The sequence below is a fragment of the Amborella trichopoda genome, chromosome 1 (genome assembly GCF_054954075.1).
Source record: "Amborella trichopoda isolate Santa Cruz 75 chromosome 1, AtrichopodaSantaCruz75HAP2 v2.0, whole genome shotgun sequence".
Taxonomy (NCBI): Eukaryota; Viridiplantae; Streptophyta; class Magnoliopsida; order Amborellales; family Amborellaceae; genus Amborella; species Amborella trichopoda.
The window spans coordinates 58,076,378-58,093,925 of record NC_142336.1 but is presented as its reverse complement, the minus strand read 5'-3'; the positions used below and the strand labels follow the sequence as shown (position 1 = coordinate 58,093,925).

The following is a 17,548-nucleotide window of genomic DNA, read 5'->3' as shown; positions in this document are numbered from 1 at the left end:
TGTGGTTAAGGTTTTGGCTGATAGACTTAAGGAGGTTTTACCCGTTATCATTTCTAGTCCTCAATCGGCTTTATTCTGACAATATTATGATTTCACAAGAGTGCATTCACTCTCGGATCATTAATGGAAGCCCTGGGGTGGTTATTAAATTGTATATGGAAAAAGCTTACGACATGGTGGAATGGCATGTTCTGTTAAAAATAATAAAAAATGTGGGATTTAGTGAAAAATGGAGACAATGGATCTTGAGTTGTTTATCCTCAGCCAACTTTTCCATGTTGTATAAAAGGAGTTCGATTGGGTTTTTTAAGGCTACCCGGGGACCATGTCAAGGGGATCCTCTCTCCCATTTCCTCTTTACTATTTATGCGGAATGCTTTAATTTGATCCTTACAAATGTGATGAAGAATTGACACTTTACAGGCTTTCAAATGCCTAATAGAGATCCATGTATTTTCCATTTGTAACATGCTAATGATATCCTTTTGTTTTGTGGAGCACAAAGGTCTCAGGTTTCCAATATTGCCACTTTCCTTAAATGCTGTGAAGTTGCCTTAGGTCTAATGGTTAATTTGAAAAACAAGTGTTGTGGGCTTAAACTGCCGTGATGTGGAGGTGTCCCATTGTGGATTGGGATAAAATCCTACAAAACGTATCCAAGTCAAGCTTGATCTATGAAAGTTTAAATATCTATCCTTTGGGGGTAGGATTACACTCATTAAGGCGTGTTTGTCAAATTTGCCTATTTATCAAATGTCTATCTTATAGATCCCCACATCAGTAGCCAGGAAAATTGAGACTATGATGAGGAACTTTTTGTGAGGGTCATCAGTGGAGGGAAAAAAATTCCATATCCTTCAATGGGGTAGGGTGTGCACGCCCAAAAAGGAAGGGGGGCTCGGTATTAGAAAAATCAAAATGGTTAATCAAGCTTTGCTGTGTAAATGGTGGTGGAAGAATCTTATTCTTAAAGATCATCTTTGGTATGAAGTTATTGCATCGAAGTATGGGACTGATATGTTTGGTATGTGGGTGGGGACTAGGAATAGAGTTAGGGGTATGTTGGCTGGCTGGAGGGCAATTCAAGCATGTCAAAGCTTTATTCATCGAGATATTCATAGGTAATGGTAGAAAGATTTCTTTTTGGCACCACAAATGGGTTGCAGACTATCCACTGAAATTACTTTTTCCTATGGTCTTTCAAAGGATGGCTAATCCCGAAGCTACTGTCTCAAAGTGTTTTGTTCGAATAGGTGGTCAAATTGTATGGAATATTACCCTTACTTATAATAGAGTTTCTGACTTGCTTTTCTCTCAATTTTCTGGTTTACTCAATTTATTGAATAAGGTATATATTCCTCATAATGTTGTTGACAAGGTGGTATGGGAGATTGACAAAATTGGGATTTATTCGGTAAAGTCAATGTATCATCTGCTTCTCCACGATAGGGGAGGTGGAGGTGGTCCATGCCTGAAATAGCTATCATGTGGAAATTGCCCTAACCTCTCAAAATGCAAGGCTTCTTATGACTGGCAGTCCAAAATAGGGTGCTCACGATTGATATTCTCATTAAGAGAGGGAAAATTCTGCCTAATATTTGTCTTATGTGTAAGGAGGATGGGAAATCTGGTGATCATCTCTTTCTCCATTGTCCTTTTGCTGGTCATATATGGAGATGGTTTTTTGAGAAGCTTAGGGTAGCAATTGTAATGCCTACTTCAGTAGTAGGGGTTCTACAAAGTTTGTCGGTAACTTTACCACGGACTGAGTCTGTTGTTTGGCAAATCTCTAGAGGTGTCATTCTCTGGGAAATCTGAAAAGAGAGAAACATAAGAGTTTTTGAAGAGCTTGGTATGCCTTTTGAAAAAGTTATGGAGAGGATTTTACACTCTATTTGCTTACATCTTTCAGTTACTACGGCAAGATATATCTGAAGTGGATGTTAGAAGAAACTTAAATAATCTATTCCATTTGGGTTTCCTAAAATGTAGGCCTAAAGGTAGATGGATGGTTCCACCACCTGGGGTTTACAAACTTAATTTCGATGGTAGCTCTCTAGGGAACCCGGGACCAACTGGTTTTGGAGGGGTGCTTCGAGATTGGATGGGGAATGTGGTCTTTACGTATACAGGGCCACTTGGGGTGCGGACTGCCAATTATGCAGAGCTCTTTGCTCTTTTATTTGGTTTGCGTATCATTGTGGAGAGGAATTTGGGATGTTCGTACATCTTTGAAGGGGATTCCCTCAATGTCATTAAAAGGTGCAAAGGGGATCAAATGCTACTTTAGGAATTCAAATCTTTGTTGTTTCAGATTTTTGACCTCTCCTCCACTTTTTCTGTCTCTTTTGTTCATTTGTATGGGGAAACTAATTTGATGGAAGATTCTCTTGCTAAAGGATGATCATTCCTTTCTGATACTTCTATGTCTAATATTGTAATTTCATTCTAAATTAATAAAATTTCTGAACCTTCCATAAAAAAAAAAAACAGACAAGAAGGGATAGAATTCAAAATGAATACATTCGAAAGAATTTAGGTGTGGCACCAATAGGCAATAAGATTAGATAAAGTTGACTTAGGTGGGTTGACCATGTATAGGGCAAGCCTAGTACAGTGTCTGTTAGGAATTACGAGTTAGTCCAAATGGAATGCTCAAAAACGGTAAAAAATAGGTAAAAAAAGACGTAATTAGAAGTAGTGAGAATATGGCCTTTAATAAAACATAATGACAGACCAGGATTCGTATAACAAACGCTAAATAGTTAGAAAAAACTCTGAGGGGGAGGATGATGATGAAATGAACTCCAATTTTATTCCTTAATCTTGAAACTCCAGTTTAGCGCATATGAAAACCACGGTGAAAATACTTTTGATCAAGACTATGACGCAAGAGCTGACAACTGCCTACTCAATTCGTAAAACTCCAAAGCGGCTACTTATTTGAGTGATTGTTAAACATCCAGAAAATTGACCATTTGGTTCAAGTAACTTACCAGATATGCATGCATCGTTTCATAAGGTAAAAAGTTTATGATTTGGTTTTCCATTTTTCACAAAAACATTTAGTTTGCTTGATGTTTATGTTGTTAATTCTTCTTTCACAAGAGATGTTTTAGGTGTTACACTTTAGGCTTCACAGATTTCTAAAATGTGAAATAGAAATGAGAAAAATAAAAATTGAAAGAAATAAAAGGGATGAAAAAAAGAAATAAAAGGGCGGAAAAATCATGCTTTTAGACGTTACATTTAAAACAAAAAAACAGAATAACATGTCTTGTATAAACATCCAATAACGAGAACTGGCCTTTTAAGAGATCAGGTGACCATTTAGAGAAGGAAACTGCAGCATCAACATTATGGGAGAAACCAAAAAAAGAAAAAGAACAATGCAATCAATTAATTTACTGAAGTGAACAAAAAGCCAAAGGAAAAAAACACGAAATTAACTCACTTCAAGAAACAAGGGGATGGAGCCGGGAAAACAATACTCACACTAAATCAATCAAATTAGGAAATTCATCAACTGTACCAAAATTTGCAAATCCTGACACAAACTCAATTGTTCACAAGGAATTAAAATTGAAACAGAAACAAAAGAATGGGACATGTTAAATAATCATAACCAAGAGGAAGCAAAGCAAAAGACTCTGTCAGTTTCATAGCGGCCACCCGAAAAGCTCGAAGGCTTGCACCCATGTTGCTTCTTGATTTCATCAAATTAGAGAGAGAACTCTTAGAACTTATTTTGTTCCCTTCTTTTCTCTTTTTCCTACCTTTTTTTTTCTTTTCTCTTCCTTTTCTTTCACCGCAACAATATATTACATACACCCCTAGGATTGAACTCGGAAGCCAACCAAAGAATTAGATAGGAGTAATTCAAATCGTTGTGTAATTGGAGAAATATTGCAGCAAATGATCCAATGCTTCAGGGTAGAATTTTCTTGCAAATAAATAACACGGCCTCTTCACACCATTCCACAAGCATGGATCCTTAGTTACTACTTTCTGCAAGTCAAATAGAGGGGAAGAAGTTCAGAGGGGGGATAGATCCATCAATGAAAAACAACTAACCACAAATTTTGAACATTAATAACAAAAACATCTCCTACCTAAAAATGATTGGACAGAATACTGAAGCTAGTTATGTACAGGAAAAAGGAGTACATTTAGTATGTCTATGAAGTTCAACAGGCACATACACCCAGAGAGAGAGAGAGAGAAGAGACATCAATAGATACAAATTATATGGAGCTTACTACTAAACAAGAAGTCTTGAGCCATACTCAAACATACCTTTTCATCACTTGAAACATGTGTGCTCTCGTCAATAGACTGCAAATGATATTGACATCAGCTGACCAAGTTAATGAATGACAAGAATTTTATACGCAATACATGCTATAAGAATTACTAACACTGAGAGAGAGAGAGAGAGAGAGAGAGAGAGAGAGAGAGAGAGAGGTGGGGTGGTAGCGTTGATATCAGACCGTGATATTTTTCAGCAGTTCATAGGTAGCATCCTGAGCTCTGTAATTTTTTGGATGCCATTTTCCTTCAGACCAATCTACATGAGTTATGGACCAATTGGAAATCCCAGTAGGGTCCACCATCTGATGGATATCCAAGAAGAGTTTGAGCTTTGATTAAAGTCTCATTTAGAAGCTATACGCAAAATTATATTTCTATAAATAATTAGGTTAAGCCTACAATGAAAATAGTCTACTCGCTCACATGGAAAAATGTTGGCAAGTAATGCTCATCAGCATAGCAATTACGGCCGTCCAAACCTGGCTGTGACAATTAAAAAATATATCAGCATATTATTTGAAAAGGAACAGAAAATATCAGCATACCATTTCAAAACATTAACTTCGTCAAACTGACTATGTAATTCAAACAGATGATAATGACAAATCTTTTGCCTAACATGGCAACCCCAAAGTGGAAGAGAGCCACACAAAATTACAAAACCCAGAAAAATGTAACACGATTTGAATTAGAAGGGAAAAATGGTCCTCACAATCTTCAATATGTCCAATCATCATGGGTAAAGCACTTAAGTACCTTGCAGAACTGTTTGAATTTGGAGTAGTAAAGGCCATCTGCCAAAACCAACAAAGCATGTTGTCTCTTCATTGTGAACCACTGCAATAGAATGATTAAATTTATCATGGGATGGAACGAAATTTTAACAGACCAAAGAACAATGATAGAGAATCTATCACTCGCCGAGAGTATCTGTTGAAGCACTTCTCAAGTATTAAGACCTTAACATTGCAAAACACCAAACTCTTCAACATTTGTACTGTGGCTTAACATTCATCAGAATATTCTAAAACTACAGATAGGTTACAAAGAAAGGGTTCAATCAATCATGTGAAACCAAAATCAGCCCTCGATAAAGTTTCTATTATTATCAAAATAGAATGTGTACAGAGAGAGCCTTAAGATCACAATTCATTGGATAGCTACATGCCCATTGCTACAAATGAATTTCACTTTTGGGAGGAATATTAATAGAAGCGGCCAATATCCTACACCAAAAATGAAAAGATGTGTGCAGAAAAGTTAACTCTAAAAAATGTAAAAGTGTGTGCAGAAAAGTCAACAATCAAAAGAACTCTAGTGTCAGCAGAAAAGTTAACAATCAAAAGAACTTTAGTATCAGCTGGAATAATATTCATTAAAATTAGCATGCACAGGTAGTCTTGATCTCTATTTCTCCCTCATAAGTAAATTGAGCTAAGATATGTCAGAATTGAGGTTTCTGACAAAAGCAATAATTTAAGGAAACCTAGAATAAACCTTAATGCGTGTCCAACATGGTCATTCAGGTTATACGATCATGTTAGAAACATGCATGTATATTTCAGCCTGTTAGAGGAATGAAGATGAGGAAAGTCTCCATAGGCCTTCTCATAATATGTTAAATGAATATTTACAACTGGACAGCACAATCATAAGAATGGTTATGTTCTATGAGAAATTCAAGAAGAAGAATAACAACTAAAATGCCCCTCCAATCCGTTAATTACATCAAGACTTCCCTTTGAGCTGGAGCATACACAAATTCATGCGTCCACTTGAAATAGGCATTTGATGAATTAAATAAAGTTTTCATAACGAAGTCCTAGCTTGATCATTTAATGGATAACATTCTATCAAATAATAAAAAGTAGACTACAATCAAGAATATGACCACAATAAAAGAAAACCTTGTGAGCTCTCAACAGGCGCAGAAGACTAGATAGAGGTCCAACTATTCATAGTGTATCAAGGATAATGACATAATCTCAGTTTTCCTAGTTTCTATAGGCCCTAGATTTAGCATTGTGGTAATAGTGATATTAATAAGCAAAGATGCATCTCATCCTAACCCTGGCATGCATAGGAATTTTTATTTTATGGCAATGCTTCCCATTTCTCAAAGGACACACAACACATATCTAATGAATCGGGTAGCTATATCCCCATGATTGTTGTCACATGAGACCAGGTAAAGACCATGCAAAGTAAATGAGCGGAGTCCACACTTCCATATTTTAGTGTTTTTTTCAATACATAACAACCATGGATATCGCTATTTTCACTTAAGAGAAAATGAGTCTTCCAATCCAATATTAGGAAACCTATAAGAGGGAAATCAAATTTTCTTTCAGAAGATGAAAAAATACCTGCGCACCCTTTCTCCAGTCACTCTTCTCCACCTCAGGCAACATATGATTGGAGTATCTACCAGTGCCATGTGGCCCAGGATCGTCAAAGCTGGGTAAAACAGTTCAATCAAATAGATCTTCAAATTCATACACTAATTACCAGTCAGGATAAGCATCTAGCTTTCTTCAAACTTAATTCTTAAAACATCTATGTTAATGGTACAAATAAATGTTTCAGATAAAATCTAACTAGCAAAAACACCTAAATTATTCAAAACTACATGATGAAGATAAGTATTCCTCTCTTGTAAAAGAAGAATCAAAGATTTTCATGGGCCAAAAGGCAGGAAGCGTGCCTCACCAATCGATAAAACTTATATTGGTATCCATCAGATAGCTATAGACATAATCAAAGTTATGTAACGGCACACAGCTGCAACACAACAAATACATATAAGAAAAGGAAATGTTAGCACCACAAAGCACTTCAATGAGCTCCTGAGATATTGTTGTAGTTTATACACCATAGGCACCTGTCTGAGAGCAACACAAAATGTTGATTATCAGGATCTTGAAGTGCATTGGCCAGAAGTCTCTTCTCCGCATCAACCATTGAAATTTTACCCCAGTCGACCTACATGTGTATCGTCTATAAATATGTCAAAAGTAGATCATTCAAAACAACTCAACAAGGCTATGGAAAATATGATACTAAATATTAAAGAAAATGTATGCATAGACAAAAATCACATTTCATTCCCACAACTCCACCAAATCCAGCAACTTATATTCATTAAAAGAGCTAAATGTAGGAAGGTAAAATTCTTTAGGGATTGTATACTATGAGACCATTTACTCTTGGTACAAGGAGGTCGCAATCATTTTGTCATTGGATGTGAGATCCAATGATTAAAGTGTTGCAACATTCGAGAAATTTTATTTTAGACTTTGTGGCTAATCAATGACACATCCTCAACCACCTGATTTCATATTCAACGGTCAATAATAATTGTGACCTCCTTATATCAAAAGTAAATGGTCTCATTGCTTACATTTCCAATTCTTTAATAATGGCATTGGCAACCTTGACCAGTTGTAATGTCCCACATATTGGCTTCCAATATAAATTTCCAGATACATTGCTGCATAGAATTAGAATTATTTATAGTCAGACGTCATCTTCATGACTAACAATTTCATCAATGCCAAGAAAATTATTATAATTATAATTTTATAAACCTGACATCAGTGAAGCATTCTTCAATAATCAAAGGATGAAAAGAACCATATGTCAGATGTGATTCAGTTTTCTTAATATTAATTACTACCATATGGTTTGGTTAAGAGTAAAAAATTTCTGAGGTGAGATGGGAATAAATGATTAACCATACTATTCTTTTAACTGAAGATCGAAAGTTTCAAACACACAGCCCAAAGGCAAATTTTTAACATGAGATTTAAGCAGCAAATTACCAGAAAGGCAAGAATACCTTCTCACTTCGAATGTCTTTGTTGACAAATAGATGGCTCGCACGCTGTGTCGTCAAAATAGATTTCTTAGATGCATGTATGTATATAGAGAACCTGCCGTCATGTCCCTGCCAGTTCAGATGCAAACAAAAAGAAAATGCCAAAATAGAATTAGATTTTGTGGATAACTACTAAGCAGTGCCCTTAAGAGTGAGCTCAACTCCACCTACATGCAAAGCAGAATAATGATTTTAGAATATACACTTGTCTGATTCATTCATCAAGTTAATCAAGAAGTTAATATAGGCAATGGACCATATGCGTATGGATAACTTACAAAAAAGAACTTTTCCCATAGCTTTTCAAAAGGCAGGGAACCTGGAGTTAAGAACAAGAAGGCTATCTTTGCATTCTTGGTCTGAACTGGGGGCAACTTTAGTATATCTTGAATAACTGCATGAGCTGCCATCTCCTCATCGGTGCGAATTCTTGCAGGAGGAGGGGGAAATCTCAACTTAAAGGGGTCACATGAAGTAAAGAAATAACAAGCTGCATAATGCCTAGGTGGGTAGGCATATGCCCATATCAGTGAGATGCAAACCATAGAAACCAACACGATAATCCATATGGGCCTCCTTGAAGCCCTTTGACGTTGGGCAACAGTCATTTGCATCTCCTTGTACCCCCTCCCACCACGCTCTGAGATACTCTTATCCGCCATCTACATCACCATGATTCTGTGTCTCACATTTCTTCCCATTCAGCTTGAAAGCATTGAAGGAGAATACCAACTACAAATATGATAATCCAACTTCCAGGGAACCCGAGAACATCAGAATCTGAAGACCCATGAAGGAATCTTTATCAGTAAAAGCAGAATACAGGGCTTATGTTGGCTTCAGAAAGAAGGATCCAAACAATAACAAGTAGAGTTTATATGAAGATGGCCAAAATAACATTAACTCAGGTCAAACTGAAAAAAAAAGGGAAACCTTGAAAAGTCAAACAGTTTATTCACTCCTAGAAGCATGACTATTAATCCATCAATTCGAAGGCCAAACAAATAATTCACCTTGAAAGGAAACGACCATGCAAGGCATATTTAGAATTATAAACACCTGATGCTTGAAGAAAATATTTCTCGAAGATGCTACTTTTAACAGACATCAAGCAGCTTCTATGTCCGAAGGTCAAGTAGAACTCAAACCACACGAGCAGTCATAGGACACCAAAATAAACTCTAACCATTTGAACAAATGCTTCTTCTTTTTATATTATATAATCTGTATGGAAGGCTCCAAATAATTGGGATAAGGCTTTGATGATGATTATATAATAATGTCTACGGAAAAATATTTAACATTTGCTAACCATGAGAGGAAAAGGATCTAAGGAACTGATTTTATGTAAATTAAGAACTGAATTCTGGTCACATTTCATTGAAAAAGTTAAGAGAACAGCTTAACTTCAGCCGAACAAGTCCATCATGAATCAACCCACCTCTAGACAAACTCAAACCATAAAATCTAGTGTTTGAGAACAAAGAATTCAAGTTAGAAGCAAGAACTCACATCCCAATACTCAAATGGTCATAAATGAATTATGACAAACAATCAACAATTACTCAACTAAACAACAGCTCACAAAGCAACACCAGTCTCTGAGATAAAATGGAGAGATCATTTCAGTTTTTATATGATTGTTCCCAAAAAGACACACAAAAAGGAGTGCACTACCATACAATTTACTAGTAAGAAGCTAATTCCATTCTCAAACTTCCAAGAAAAACACATAAATCATTAATTAAAAAAAAGAATTCGAAATATCACTCATTCTATTTCTTAAAGAAAAAGAAATTGACAGTTTATGGTAAAATGCACATGATATATGGCTTTGAGATCCTCAAAATGCTCCAACAGCTAAAAACGTAAATCACACAAAGTAGAAACTACAAATAAATTACAGTTTTACACAAATCCATTCTACAATATCAACGGGCTACAAATTTTTTCCATCTCTGATTCTATGAATCCCAAAACACATTGTTCCTGCAAATTCCAAGCAAAGGACAAGCCACAATAGCAAAACCACAAATAATTCCTCGAATTAAGAATTCAATCTCGAAACACGTCCACTTTCTCAAAAATTTAGAACGATCATAAAAGCTCCCATGACTCTTCAGATTCCAAACCCTAAACCCCGCGAAATGCATCAATGAGAAGCTCAAATTGAGCTGAAACTGAACAAAAACATGAAAAGGGAGGAAATGCATTGAAAAGGGACCAAAAATACCTAAAGAGGAGCAGGCTCGAGGGCGAACAGATCTAAGATTCAAAGGAGAAAAGAACAGAGCTCTGTAGCTTCACGCACTCCCTCTCTTTTCATTTATTTATTTTTGTTTTCCGCTGATCGAAATCAGTCTTTCCTCCAAAGAACACAAAGCCAGCTTAAACATACAAATTGTGATGAAATAAAATACGAATAATAATTGAAAATAAAATACTTGTGATAAAGTAAAAATATATTTTTAGTAATATTTTAATGGACGTTGGCACGAGCACGCGTACTGTGTACGTTATTTGGTCGTATATAAAATAACGGTTTTGTTTTTTACATATAACGGTTTCTTTATTGCTTTCTCTATTTTTTTATTTCCATTTTGTATTTATTACCTGAAATACCCTCAGGAATTTTAATAATACTTATATTGGATTCCATTTTTTTGCGTTATTTTTTCTTTTGTATCTTACTTTTGCCTTCTTCTTTTTTTGGTATTTATCATTTTTTTTTTTTTTTTTTGACATGGAATGAAACCCCCGTTTTTTTTTCCTTGTATTTCCTTTCTTTTTATTTTCTTTTCATTGTAATAATTCTCCTTTCACTTTTTGGGTTGGTTTGAATACATTTGTAAAACCTTACCTGAAACAAGCAACTCTTTTCTCCTACCCAAAAATTAAAAATCTAAAATTCACATACTCTTTTAGCATAAAAGCGAAAATATTTTTTTATTAACTAGAAAATCTATACAGGTGAATATAAAATTTCCAAAGTTCCAATGCTGGATCCCAAGTAAACAAATGAAAAGATTAGTTGTTCATTTATTTATTTCTTTTGAATGTGTTTAATTATTTACAATTGTAGGGAAATTTCCATTGGATTAGATGTATTTTTCCCAAATTATTGATATGGTGCACCATGTGAAATGGACATGCATGTCTACACTTTTGGGTGTATTTTCAAGATGACACTTTCCTCTCATAATTTTAAATATTAGATACTTTTTATTTAAATTTTTTAGTACTATTTTTTATTAATTTTTTTGAGAAAATTTTGTCATAAAAGTATCTAAATGACCCATGAACATTTTACTTCTTGAATGTTGATATTGTATTTGATGTTCTTGAAACTCATATCTATGTCAAACACTGAGACACATTCTATGCCAAACACTGAGACACATTTCTAGATAGCTTTGTAACTTATATTGTACACAGTGACTAAATCCTAGTTAGGAATACAACTAGTCTATGTATTATCTTCTAAGCCAAAGAGTCTTGTACACAATGAAAATACATTGTACTCTATTTGCACTTTGACATACAATCCAAGGATTAAAACTCTCTTTCAATAATTCTCAATTTAATTTGGCTGTGGGATTAAAGCTCTGATGTTTCCTACACACATAGGCCATGATGAGTAAATGTTTTCGTTTTTTGGGTTAGGTTTGTATAAGGTGCTCACCTTATACTATCCAAGTAAGGTGCACTTCTAAATTTTATCGGAAGATATAGTTCCGATATAAGAAACCTTGCAATGGCTTGAAAAACTATGTTTAACCCTAATTGTGAAATTTAAAATTCTAAAAATAGTACTAATTGAGCATATTTACAAACACTTGAAAATTTTGAAAGATATGGCCCAAATAATTTACTACAAGATGAATTATTTTTAGAAATTGAAATTATTATCTTTCTTTATACCATGCGAGATGATTAATTGGAAAGTTTTTCAACTTAGAACATTCTTTTTTTGGTGAATTTTTGAGGTGTACTTCGATAGGGCTACCACTTTATGTAAATTCTTTCTATTTTTTTTTTGTCTCTTTTGCAACTTTTTGTTGGATTAAGGGTAATCTAATCATTTTAGAAAGAAAGGGTATTTTGGGAATTCGATACTAATGGTCAGAGATTCGTTGCTCGGAAGCTACGGACCCGGAACCTACGAATTCTCGACTTGTTCAATGAATGAAATATAAAGAAATCAGCCAATAAATTCGGGGTACGTGGCCTGAGCTAATACTCAAGTCATTAAATTTCGGAAAACATCAATAATACCCTTTCCTTCGTCCGAATTACGGTTTTGACCACCAAGGAGGCATGGTGGATAGGGCAAGCTTACATTTCGAGCGTTTTTATTATTATTATTATAAATATAAGCTTAGCTTTAAAGTTTTAAGAGCGTTTAAATATTTGAAGGGACCTTATGTTTTACGAGTTTTGAAAGGGGGAGGGGATTTGTACTTCATGAACTAGAGACAGAATTGGTTTTCATTTCAAGCAGTGTTTTAGAGCTTCGCAATTTTCCATCAGAGTGGTTAATCTGGATGCGGAATTGGTCGGGATCGAATAAGTTCCAGAATGGTTTGGATCTGATCCTAACTAAAACCCTCCATTTCATTTTTTTTATTTTTTTCTGCTTTTTTTAAATTTATCTAATGTTTTATGTGGTCCACCTTAAATCTCTATTCCATAAACCTCTATTTTAATTTTAATTTTATTTTATATTTTTTTTTTTTTTTTATCACCGATCCAAACAAATTCAAAAACTATCCGGCTTGCCAATCCAATCGATCCAAACTGGAATTGGTCACCTAACTGCTTTATTAAACATTGACTTCAAGATTTAATAAGATAGAAAGAGAGAGAGTCATTTTCATTCACAATCCAAAAGAGAGAGATGGTTTTGACCCAAAGAGAGAGAGAGCTGGAGGATAGAGAGACAATTGGACATCTTTTCAAGATTTGAGGGAAAGAGATGGTGCTCATTTTGAGATTTGAGAGAGAGGGGGTTTTCATTTCAAGATTTGACAGAGAGAGAGAGAGAGAGAGTTGGTTTTCATCTCAAGATATGAAAGAGAGAGTTGGTTTGCACATAAATCTTTGCTCACTGTCTGTGCACGTAGCAAGTGAATTTTTTGTATTGGTTTCACTTTCACCCATAATCATAATCTTAGTTGGACCAAGGCTTTGTGTTGAGAGCATCACACCCAATACACCTAGCATGCTAAAGTTGGATAGAGAAATCACTAGTTTATTATAATATATTTGTTTTTACAATTTTATTAGTGTTCGAACTGGAAATTTGGAAAGAGAAATCACTAATTTATTATAATATGTTTGTTTTTACAATTTTATTAGTGTTCGAATTGGAAATTTTGGAATGTTTTTCCTGGTATTCACCGAAAATGAACTAATGGCCTACTCGACCAATTGAGTATGCGAGTCAGAAAGCCAAATCCGAGTCAGAGAGCTGCTCAAAGTGAAATGAAAACAAAAAAACAAAAAAACAAAAAAAAGTCAAAATTTATTCAAAATGGGTTTATAGGTTTGTGAAAATATTCTATTATTTTGAAAAAACCGAAAGTATTTTTCCTTGAAAAACAAATACAAACAAAGAGATTGAAATCTACACAAAGCGACTAAAAATTGAGCAAGTACTTGTTGTAGTTTGACCATAACAGTATCCTGGATTTAAAACCGCAAATCAAAAAGATTGGAGAGTTCAAAATCGAGAACCTCAATTTTGGATCTTGCAGTTTCGGAAAGTTGGTTCTTTGATTCAAGAAATAGAGCTGTAAACCTTGTACTTCTATCAAAAACAGCTTGAATGAAGATTTTTCTAAAATGAAATGACTCAAAATGAACCTCAAATCAAGAAAACGGTGGATTTTTACTAGTTAGAGCTCGAATAATTCTCAAAAATTTCCCAAAAATTACAAATCTCTCCCTTCAAAAGTGGAGGCACACTAGTTTTGATTCAGATTGTCCTATTGCTATCAATGTTTTCCTTTACAGAAACCTTACCAAAAGGAATACAATGATATCATTTGCTTACAATGATATCATTTGCTTTTAGCATTAGGGGGTCACAATTAGTTTTGATTATAAGATGTGAAATTGGGTAGCTGCATTTATTCCATTGACCAAGCTTAAATTTCAAATGAAATTTCTTCGAACTTTTTAACATACTCAAGCTATTATATTTCACATTGGATGATTATAAATAATTGTGACCTCTTTGTACCAAAAGTAATGTTCTCATTTTATACCATCTCTTCATTTATTTATTAGAAATTCAAATTGCTCTAGGATTTTATTTTATTTTTTCCGTTGGTAAGTACTTGCATTATGCACATGCATTAAATAAGGAGCATATTAATAAAACCTATAGAACCTCTTAAACTTTTTGAAAAAATATTTACCCACTTTAATAACTAATTTGCTGCCAATTTTGGAACTTTCTTTTCTCTATTTTCAATTTGCATTCACCAACTCGAGTAAGAGAGAGGTCCATAGCTTGTTAGTTGCTACCCACCAAAAGTCTACCTTTCTACTTGGACAAATTATGAAAGGGAGGGTCCCTACATTTTCAGAGACATGAATAGGTGACACCAGGGGAATAGCACTGGGGGTTAGTGGGGCATGCGCCCAACCATAATGCTTAAGCTCCATTTCCACCTTTAGTATTTCAAAAAAAAATAAAAAATAGAAAAATGAAAAAGAGAGAGAGAAAGAGAAAAAGTGTATATCAGTGTTTAAAAAAACTGCTACTCGCCAGGAGTCCAAGCCAGAGTTCCTCAATTCAATGGGGAAGGTCTGAGTTTAATTGGAGAGCTTTGATAAGAAAAAATGAAAGGTATGACAAAAGGAAAACTCGGGTATGTCTAGGGCTTTTGCGCTTAAATGTCACCTATGGCAAAGTCATTAGCATCGTTATTATCATTTGAGTCTTATCTTAACTACTTGGGTCGGATATATGAATTTTGTTCCACCATTCTGCTCTATCAAGGGCAAAGTCATTAGCAACTGGAAAATATTGTTCATTTACCTCTTCCATTTGGATTTGGGCTTTTGGTATGATTGGATTTCTTCTAGCTCTGTCTCAAAACTAGGTGGACATTTTGATAGCGCTTGAGATAGATAGATTACCAAAGGTGAGGAGAAGTATCTCAAGGATTTTCCATGCGGCTATCGTATGGGAGGTTTGGCTAGAAAGGAACAAGAGAACATTTGGAAAAGTTATTTCGAGCTAAGTGAATCTAAACGGAAAATTTTTCCATTAGGAGTGGGAATGGTTCTCAATCGCAAAGAAGGGGAAGGTATCTTTAAGGTAGATATAAAGGTCAACTTAAAACATATCTTTAAGTTTCACATGGTTGAGATTCCCCCAAAAGTTATATGGCAGCCACCACCATCGAGAAGCATAAAAGTGAATTATGATGGGAGTTCACAAGGGAACCTGAGACGAGCATAATATGATGGAGTTGTTAAAGATTGCAATGGGGCTGTTATTTTTTTCCTATGCTGAGCCATTTGGCTGGGTATATGCAAATCAAGCAGAGTTCTATGCTATGATTAAGGCCTAAAATTGATTCATCAAAGGCAATTAGCAACTGCTTGTATTATTGGAGGAGACTCCTAAAATGTAATCAATAGGTGCACAAAGGTCTCTTCACCTCCTTAGCGGCTTAGGTCCTTATGGCTGGAGGTAGGGGTGGCAATGGAGCCGGACCTGACCCATACCTGCAGGGTATACCCGACATGGGTCCAGGTATGGGTCCAAGTTTTGGAGCCGCGGGTTTAATAAAGGATATTTGGATAGTCCCAAATATGAGTATGGGTCCTGTTATACCCAACCTGCCGGATACCCGGATCTGAATTTTTAGTTTAACCCATAGGCCAAAGCCTCAACCCTAAAATCGTTTCAATACTTTCTGTTTTTTTTTAGTTTCTCAAATGGCCAAACCCCATCGCTATCTTTCTTCTTTTCAATTCTTCCTCTCTCAGTTTCTTCGGAACATAGCTCTCTCTCTGGATCTCGAATGTCTCTCTCTCTAATTGCCCACCCCTCAAAAATTAGTTATCTGTTGTTCACCATTGTATGCTACAAAAAAAGAAGCTCATAGTGAGGGTGGCAATGGACCCGACCAAACCTTAGACCTGACGGATATGGGTATGGATCCAACTTTTAGACCCGAATACATTCGAGTCTGGATCGGGGTCCAGCCGGACCCCAACCACACCCAACCCATTGCCACCCTCAGCTAGAGGCTATGGATCTTTGCAATTCTCTCCCACAGTCCTTCAACCATATATATATATATATATATATATATATATATATATATATATATATATATATATATATATATATATATATATATATATATATATAGTGAAGCCAATGCTTTAGCTGACAATTTGACGCGTAGGCGAGTGGATTAGTTGATTGTTAATGATATTTGAATTGTGTAATTCATTGTATTTCTCCATTATATTAATAAAAGCTCAGTGATATTGTCATAAAAAAATTGTGGACTATTGGTAAGGTTTGGCTAACACGTTAACTTATATATCATTGTCATTGACTTTGAGTTTAAGATGATCCTAGCATGCTTGGCAAACTAATGTCAATGAAATTAAGGCAGCCACATGGCGTTTAGAAGCTGATAACCAATTATATTCGATTTTTAAATTTTCCAAACTCCAATCAACTTACCAAGAAGAAAAATAAAGATATCCAAAATAGCCGTACATTTTGTTCTTCAAAACATGAGCATTTATTTATGGGTATAAAGTTGCAACCTTAAACAATTAAGGTAAGGTTCACTTCAAAATCTCAATAAAAGATGTATTTTCATTACCAAAACTTACCCCTAAAATAAAATTGAAAGCTCCAAAAATGGTACAAATCTAACAAATCAATGAGCACCCAAAAATCTTGAAATTGGATGGACTAGATAATGTATTACAGATGTACTATTTTTAGGACTTGAAATTCATTATTTATTACATATCATATATATCTAGGTCAAGATAATCAATTGGAGAATCTTCTAGTGACGAAACAACCTATTTTGCTGGGTTTTTTAGGTGCACCTTATTTCTATAGTATAAGGTTAATACCTTATATAAACTTTTTCTTTTATTTATTAATGTGATTTTAAAAAAAAAAAAAAAAAGAAGTTGCATCTCAAAGTTGAACTATTTAACATTTATCCCACATGTAATTTCATAAATTTCAGAATTTATTTTTCATGTCATTTGATGGCTATTTGAAATTCTATAAGAAAAAAATGATGGGGTATTGAAAACGCCTACTCTCTCTCTCTCTCTCTCGGACCACCATATGGAACTAGG

At 34.8% G+C, this 17,548-nt stretch overlaps 1 protein-coding gene across 4 annotated transcripts; it reads right to left on the bottom strand.

Moving 5' to 3' along the window:
- Window positions 1–3,473: 3,473 nt before the first annotated feature.
- LOC18440711 (glycosyltransferase BC10) lies at window positions 3,474–10,546 on the bottom strand. 4 transcript variants are annotated; one of them, XR_016042013.1, is made up of 11 exons: window positions 10,422–10,546; window positions 8,467–8,968; window positions 8,150–8,257; window positions 7,193–7,293; window positions 7,016–7,092; window positions 6,678–6,768; window positions 5,068–5,148; window positions 4,735–4,794; window positions 4,491–4,613; window positions 4,297–4,335; window positions 3,474–4,008 (listed from the first exon to the last, which is right to left on the bottom strand). XR_016042013.1 is itself a non-coding variant. In XM_006850849.4 (11 exons), the coding sequence occupies exons 2-11, from the start codon at window positions 8,848–8,850 to the stop codon at window positions 3,880–3,882; spliced, it is 1,188 nt and encodes a 395-aa protein (XP_006850912.2). In that variant the 5' UTR covers window positions 8,851–8,968; window positions 10,422–10,546; the 3' UTR covers window positions 3,474–3,879. The 4 variants fall into 4 exon arrangements, 3 of the variants coding, with proteins under 3 accessions (XP_006850912.2, XP_088704915.1, XP_088704911.1); XM_006850849.4 differs by having other exon boundaries at window positions 7,021–7,092; XM_088848789.1 differs by lacking the exons at window positions 8,467–8,968; window positions 10,422–10,546 and having other exon boundaries at window positions 7,021–7,092; window positions 7,193–7,308.
- Window positions 10,547–17,548: the final 7,002 nt, after the last annotated feature.